General features: G+C 38.4%; 1 protein-coding gene across 2 annotated transcripts; it reads left to right on the top strand.

The window, feature by feature from the left end:
* The first annotated feature begins 1552 nt into the window (after positions 1 to 1552).
* On the top strand, positions 1553 to 7744 carry LOC103696172. Of its 2 annotated transcripts, XM_008777711.2 has the most exons (4): positions 1553 to 1759; positions 5907 to 6864; positions 7316 to 7362; positions 7452 to 7744. In XM_008777711.2, exons 2-3 carry the CDS (start codon positions 5954 to 5956, stop codon positions 7350 to 7352), a joined length of 948 nt encoding a protein of 315 aa, XP_008775933.1. In that variant the 5' UTR covers positions 1553 to 1759; positions 5907 to 5953; the 3' UTR covers positions 7353 to 7362; positions 7452 to 7744. The 2 variants fall into 2 exon arrangements, with proteins under 2 accessions (XP_008775933.1, XP_026656595.1); XM_026800794.1 differs by lacking the exon at positions 7316 to 7362.
* Positions 7745 to 8386: the final 642 nt, after the last annotated feature.

The following is an 8386-nucleotide window of genomic DNA, read 5'->3' as shown; positions in this document are numbered from 1 at the left end:
CAGTCTGTTCAGGGTCGGCGATTGTGCGGCTTCTTGGGGGCATTTGTGTCACTTGGGGGGGAAAAATCTTATTCCCCCAATAGTAGGAATCCTATTCCATTAATTAATACATTGCAATACTTCGTACTTCATCCCAAAAAAAAAATTGATAAAGAAACATGTGCAAGCATAGATCTAGTCATATCAAAAATAGTTTTATTACTTTTTCTTGGCAGCACCATTTTGCCATCGAGAGTAAGGCATCATGGTTTGATCAATAATTCTATTTTCTGTCCAAAATAGATCAAACTCGATAGACTTAAACTTACTAGAAATGGCAATAGAAAGGGCACCAACAAAATTTGCTCTTTGTTGCAGTGAAATATCAAGATTTTCTGTTTATTTTGGATTTTAGGGCCCTAATAGCTAACATTTTTTTTTAAAAAAAAGCATAGATACTACTAAGACGGAAGTTGTTAGTGTAATTTTTGAGATCACGTAACAACCAGTATCAGCCTATAATATTTTTTTTTGTTTGTTTGATCCTGCATCGGTCTGTATTATTTTTTTATTAACATGACCTTTATCGATCAGTATTATTTTTCTTTTAGCATGATTTTGTTACAGTGATTTTAGAAATCACATAACATGTATCACCATAATATTTTTCTTTATAAGCGTAATCATAAATCAGCCTCCATTATTTTTCTTATATTGAGTCTGTACACGAGTATATATAACTTCTGAGATGTACCGAATGTAAGCTAGCTTCTCCCCGTTGATCATTGCCCTTCACACTTCCTCCTGCATTGACCTTTAGAAAAATAGAAAGGTTGGGTTTTTCAAGTGAATCAAACTAGACGTGCGTTGAATCCTAGATTTTTCTAACTATCGAGGTCCTCTCCGCCTGGTGGCCCATGGTCCAGAAAAATTGCTAGCCAGCAAGTTCAAAAAGAATTTAAAAAGCGTCAGGCGAAATACTTTCTCGCCCCCTCCACTTACGCAAATGACACGAAGGCAGGGCGCGCACGACTGTAAAACCGTACGTGGTTGCGTATATGCGGTGGGTGCACCGTGCAGAAAAGCTGTTTCACCGAGACGACGACACCAAATTATGGTCCTAAAAGCAGGAGAACGGCTCAATCAGGACAGAGCTGTGGGCAGCTTGAGAAGGTATATCTTATGCGAGACTGTTACTTGGTGTCGAGTGGATGTACCTCGAGGAAGACTCATCTATGATGATCGATTGGATCCGAGGGCGGATAGATATAGTGATGATCATTCCTTTATCCGGGAGACTCGCAAGATGGCTCTGATGGGTGACTTTCAGGCAATACACGTATTTAGAAAGATGAATAGGGTAGCAGACTGGGTCGCCTCTTTTGTCGTCCGGCATTTCAGAAATTTTATCTGAACGTCTACATCAGATGTTTCTCCTTCTTTGTATTTTTTACTTTTTCGTGATTTGATAGGATGTGCTCACGTTAGAGTTGTATGATACCAACCAATCAACCCAAAAAAAAAAGAAAAAAGAAAAAAAGAGAGAGAAAAAGAAAGATGGCGACACCAAATTATGGTCCTTGAAGCGTCCACGCAATCCGGCTTTGCGTGGGCCCCATGGATCCGGAGTCTACGGCTCGGGAGGGCGGCACCAACATCTCCCAAGAGTCCCAAGGGCACCGCCGTATAGAAAATTAGAAATCCAGCGAGCTAGGGTTTGGAGTTCTTCAGCAGGGTGCCCCGCATCTGGACCATGAACGGAGTCGCAGTAGGCAAGAAGGTTCGCCTGCTAACCCTCTCTGATCGGAATCGAGATTCTGTTTTTTTCCTTTGTTCCGGTTTTCTCATCTTGACTCTTTTCCTGGATTTCTCACTCGTGTGGTGGATTGATATGCTCCGCCACTTCTGGCGGAATCTAGGGTTTCTGATTCTTTGGGATTTTCTTGGAACCGTGCGGCCTTAGTCGCGTCGCCTGGTTCCAAGATGTATTGCTGTAGATGATGTGTTGATGATGATGAGTGGTTGGATTAGGATTTTAGCATGCTTCTGGCTGTAGATTGTCTGCTTCCTTGGATTGGCGTCTCTGGGATTAACTTCCATCCTGGGACTTTTTTTGTACCATAATCGAAGTAGGCCTGGCGAATTCGAGATGAACAAGTTTTTCTTGTTTAAACTTGTTAGTTTTATTGCTTTCTTTTGATTGAGAACATGGTGGCGTTATAAAGTCAAGTTTTTGATTATATTTTTGAGTATCAGAAAGGAGAATAGGTAATGCCTTATGAATTAATATTTTGGTGAATGGTGTGAATTAATATTTCGTTGAATGGTAGCAGGAAAACATAATTCAATATTTAGCTTGTGGATTTGTGGGATTAAATTTGAAGTAAATGCTTAAGTATTGGATATGCAGTCAGGCATGCTCGGGAAATGACTACTTTGGCAAAGTTTATGTCTTCCTCAGTTCAAAATGAACTTTCTGGAAGCCTTCATAGATAATGTTGAGTCAGTTCTTTCCTGCATGTCTATGCTTGAACAATGGTTTGGAAGGCTTCACATAGCATCTGTGTTTTTTATTAGCATGAGCTTTCAAGCCTAGGAGATGTTGACGTCTAGCCAAGTATTTTTTGAATCTTTCACTTTATTACTTTGACTTCTATTATCTTTTGCATCAGAAAAACTTAATCATTTTTTGATATTTTTGGTTGATAATTGGCTTTTGTGTTGGTGGTAGGCATTCCTAGAAAGGGCACTTGGATATAGAATTCTAGTTAGGCTTATTTCATTTATATTATTGTAAATCCTTATGCTTCCTTCTCCTCTCTAGTTTTCACACTGCTCACACCAATAATCTTGCTTTGGTTCAAAAAAACCATCAATTAAATTTATTGACCGAAGACCAAAGCTTAAGCAACTAATGAAAAATTGGCACTTGCATCAATATTCTAGAGTCTATTACCTGTGCTGTAACTAGTAAGCAGCACAAGAACATCTATATATCTTGTATTTGCAGACATCATGATGGCATAGCCATTAGAAAATTATGCAGGGTAATTTTCTATGGATGCATGTTAGGACAGTCTATTCATATGAGTCATTCCATTGTTAAAGTGAAATTTTGGATAGGTCTAGTTTTACATGATCCGTCAAGTAAAGAGTTGATTATTATCCAGTTGTCAGTTAAATTGGAACTGATTAGATCTTCTGGACTCTTTGATTGAACTGCTGAGCTGAATTTTAGATATGAGATGACCCTTGATAATTCTTGAATGCCAGCCTATGATCTAAACTAATGATGACAACAAAAGCTACTAGATTGTGTGTTGTCTATAAAGAATATTTTATTACCTGAGGATATCACTAATGGATTGAACAAAAACCCAAAATTGAAGGAAAGCCTTGAGGATTGTGTTTTAAAAATTATTGGAACTCCAGAATATTTATAAGATAGCTTTTATCAATATTAAGATTCAAAACACATTATGGCCAAAACTCAGGAGTAGGCTGGCAAAAACGACTTCAACCCTTTTCCCAGCTAACTTCAACGCAGACTTTAGTCACTTAGCCTGACCTGTTGGGTTCATGGGTTGGGTATGGGTCCTACTGACTTGTCCTGTTATCAAGCTGGGTTCGGGTCCTACTGACTTGTCCTGTTAAAAATTATTGGAACTCCAGAATAACCATTTAGAATATTTGATTTAAAAATCCAAAAAGCCAATTTTATTGTTAAATATCTCAAAATATGATCTTATTGTTAAATTTATAAACCTAACCCTAAATTCCCAATCACTTTCCAGATTCCACCTTCCCAATTCCATCAGATGCTGCACTTAGATTCTCACATCTATTTTTCTGAACCTTACAGTTTCTCTTCTCTATAAACTCCTCCTTTCCATCCACTCTAGTCTGTGCTTTCTTTTCTTCTCCCATCTCTTTTCCCTGTTCCTCTTCCTTTTCCCTTCCTCTCCTCATATTTGGCTACTGGCGGAATGACCTCTTTGCTCCTTCCAATCCTCATCCAATGCCGTCACCTCATTGGCTATCAAACCCATCGCATTTCCTTGATGTTCATCATTGTTTTGCTACCTGTTCATTGCTAGCAAACAGTATCACCATGTTGGCATCAATCATCCTTCTGTTGAACACTGGTTGCCTACCTAATAACTAACTCTCCTGGCCAGCAGCCAGTCACTGGTTTTCCTTGCCCTGCTTCTCTCATTTCCTTCCCTTTGGGTGAGTTTTAGCTAGTCTCATTGACCCACCAGCATGTTCAGGTTTAGAATTTCTGACCCACTAGTTGGTTGAATTGGGTTTGAGTCAGGTGGTTTGGGTCGAGATAGTGCTGCCCAAGCTGACCTGAACCTCACTTAATGCCACCCCTACTAAGGTCAAAGAAAATCCAAAAATACCTGTTAACACTTTCAACTGAAGCTAGAAATACAAATATCGAAGCAAAAATTAAGGGGGGGAAATGGAAAAAGCAGGTAAGAACATGATACATTGGGAAAAAAATAATTTGTCACCTTTTTTTTAATTGCACTTGTTTTTCAAGAAATAACTTTATTATTATTATTATTATTTAAGTTTGTAATATCTATCATTTTTTAAGTACTTAATTACACTTTAAGGTTAATCGGATGATTCTGTGACGTGAAAGGATAGTTTTTTCGGAATGCATACACATTATTTAATGATAAGCAAAACAAATGACGAGTAGTTTCATGAAAAATGAACTGAAGTTGGTGCAAAGACATTTCTGCATCCTGCTTTTGTTTTTGGTTTATTATACAGAAAGTTTCAGATATAGAATCACTGCGAGGAGGGTGAATTGGAGTGATGCCATTGCTGTTTTATGCTCCATCACCAAAATCAGGAGTTGGTGAGGGAGTGGCTATAGATGTGAGTGCGAGGAAGCTGATATTTTTGTAACGCCCAATAAGCTGGCATAGGTTTGGCTTACCTGGGAGTTTCTGAAGTGGTTACTTTATCCTCAGTAGAGATTTCCTGTGTAATTGTCATATATCTTTGTGACTAGTTGGAAAAATTCATAGAGATGATATGATATGGATCAAATTTTTAGTTGTTGGTACATTTAATATGAGTCCTGGTGGATGAAATTTTTGAGGTGGATGTATAGTAAAACTAGCAATAATGAGACTAGTAAAGCATAGAAGTGTAGAAACTGCATTAGTGATGTTGGAGCACAATTGAGATGATGTGGATATGTCCAATGATGATTTATGGAGGTCTTGACCCGAAGAGGTGCAGAAATTTATATTGATGGTTGAGAATAGGAAGGAAAATCTAAAATGAAGCCTAGAAGGGAGTGAGATGACTACAAAAGCTCGCTCTGATGAAGCGGTAGCACCTGCCAGCTAGTAGGAGTGAATAATGCACTCATTAAGTCTACTACAAATGGCTGTTTAAGGCTTGTTATGATTATCTCCTTTTATAGTTAATAATTATTTAAGGGTTCTGTCAAAAGATTTTCCCAAGACACGTATTAGTAATAATGCTCTCATTATCTTAGACATGTTAATGTCTAGATGGTGGTTCAAAGTGTTGTTAAGGGATTAGACATTCAGACTTCCTAAATTCTCTGTATACCCTATTTCTGCTTCCTGATATTAACTATTTCAAATGTGCCATCAAGCTTCAGTGAAACAGATCTCCACCACTTGTATGGTGACGAGAAGATTGAATGTCTAACTAGTGATTGAGATGGAGTGATGGGAGAAATTGCAGACAGATATCTAGCAATATATCTACTTTAGTTAGATGCACAATGAAATTAAAACTTACTAGTTAATAAATACAGCAATCATGTTAATGGATGCTAACATATCCCTATATTTAATATGATTAATCATATGCTATTTTTTAAAGAATTGCCCATTTGTAGTTTAATGATTTCTTTGATTGAAATGCAGGTATTTGCACTCGTAGTGGAAATCATGTTTTTCTAGGAAAACCTAGTATGGCTTCAGGTTTCTCTCACAAAAGTGTGATTGAGTCCAGCTCTTTGGACTTACCGGACAAACGGTTGAATATCAATTGGGAAGATGTGATTTGTCCCATCTGTTTGGATTTTCCTCACAATGGAGTGCTACTACAGTGCTCTTCATGTGATAAAGGGTGTAGACCATTCATGTGTGATACAGATCATACCCACTCAAACTGTCTTGACCGGTTCAAAAGTGCATATGGACTGCCTGCTGATACAAAGGTTTCTTCTACTGTGACTGGGACATCTGCAGTGAACGTTCGAGCCAGTCCATCTGAAACTGGCAGCTGTCCAATCTGCCCCTTGTGTAGAGGAGAGGTGACAGGGTGGATTGTCATTGATGAAGCCCGTGCATATCTGGACACGAAGAAACGATGCTGTCAAGAAAAACAATGTTCATATGTTGGCAACTATATGGAACTGCAACTGCATGCCAAACAAGAACACCCCCATGCAAGGCCATCAGAGATAGACCCAGCACAACAACTAGATTGGGAAAATCTCCAGCACTCTTCTGAAATTATAGATGTCTTGAGTACCATTGACTCGGAAATACCACATGGAGTGGTATTGGGGGACTATGTTATTGAGTATGGGGATGCTGGTGGTCATGAGTATGAAGATTTCCCTGGGGATGATGGCAATTGGTGGGCTTCTTGTATCCTTTATCATGTATTTGATAATTTCCGGACTTCAAGAAACCGACGGAGATCAAGAGCAAGTGAGACAAGAAGAAATCACCATAGATCAAACTATGATGTTTCAAGCATGGATGATGCTTCTATATCATCAGCAGACAATTTAGAATATCATTTTGACGACTCCGATGACGACTTTGGGGGAGCAGTTGGTGTAACATCTAGGGAAAGAGCTTATGGTCGCAGGTTGTATTGAAATTCCTTGATCTTCTGTTAATATATTTTTTAACAATCTATTCATAGTTTAACAGGTACCATATGCAGTTAAATATTTAATAATCTGCTGAAATTGATTGGAATAATTTGTCATGCATTTGTATATCCTTGTAAATCAGCATATTTACAAGATTCTTATATTGATGTTCCATTTACGTGTTGCAAAAGTTTACATGATTTTTGGAAAGATTTTTTTTTTTTGACAACCTTCTTTATGTAAGGGATGTTTTGGTCATTTACCCTGCTTCCAGAGGCTTGAGTCATGAACAGAAATTATTGGTCTAATTGCTGGTAAATTTACTCTGGTAGTTGGTATAAACTTGTATGTATAGGTTTTGATTAGAATTATATATGCATTGTTAGTTTTCTTTTTCTCAAATCCTGATTGCATGGCTGATGTTTATTTAATATTATGTTGCAGCTACCGCCGGCGCAGATCTCGTTTCCAGGACTCTTAGGCACCCATAGGTTTTGATTAGAATTATATATGCATTGTTAGTTTTCTTTTTCTCAAATCCTGATTGCATGGCTGATGTTTATTTAATATTATGTTGCAGCTACCGCCGGCGCAGATCTCGTTTCCAGGACTCTTAGGCACCCATATTGGTCACTCCAGTTTTTGGAGGAATGCAAATACTTTATTTCCTCTTTGGTTACCAGTAAACCCTTCTTATGAAATACTCTGTAAATATAAATGATCTCTATATTTGTGCATGTTCCATATTGCTTCTGGTTCTTTTAAGCCAAATTCAACCTAAGAGTATTTGGCAGCTATTTTCTTTCCTGCTATGGCTTGTACTTGAATGCTTGTAGTAACAAGGCACGAACGGGTTCAGGAGTTTCTCCATGGCAGATAACAGTGTGCTCGCGGGTTGATCATTCTTTGTGTGAAAAATGGCAGAACAAATTCTACGTACGTGAAAAACTTCTTCCGGAAGTCACTTGTTTGTGCGGTGCCTAGTCTCCAGAAATCGGTTCAGTTTTACGTAAGTGGGTGCCTGGACCATTTGTTTTGAAGACGAGTATTTTGATATTAATCCCACCGATTCAGATGCTCTACCGTATGCCCCATGCACTGTCGAGTATTGTACAACCCTCGATGGATGGCTGCTATTAAAAGATTAGAAGATAGATGGCCATCAGTATGATATGATGTGTTTGTGGATTATTTTTTTTTTGTATTTTTTTGATACGTGATTATCTTGTTTGATGGCATTCTGCCATTGAAGGCTGCACAATATTCAATGCAGCCTGCTCTCGGCAGAGTATTCCTTCTCTTCTTCTTTTTCGTTATTAAGCACGCTGCTGCTGGCTTCTGCGCTGTAGAAAAATGCAGGTTTCTCAAGGGTTCAAGTGGTTTTCCAGAATAATTAGAGTAATTATTAGAATCTTGCAGATTAGCAACATGGGGGCACCGTTCGATGAGAGGACCATCGGGGTACCCCATCACCTTTCAACCTTTCCCCTTTCTCTTTTGCCGTTTCATTACCCA

The sequence above is a fragment of the Phoenix dactylifera genome, unplaced genomic scaffold (assembly GCF_009389715.1).
Source record: "Phoenix dactylifera cultivar Barhee BC4 unplaced genomic scaffold, palm_55x_up_171113_PBpolish2nd_filt_p 000409F, whole genome shotgun sequence".
In the NCBI taxonomy this organism is placed as follows: Eukaryota; Viridiplantae; Streptophyta; class Magnoliopsida; order Arecales; family Arecaceae; genus Phoenix; species Phoenix dactylifera.
Note: the sequence above shows the minus strand (reverse complement) of the source record. Positions and strands in the feature narration are given on the sequence as shown.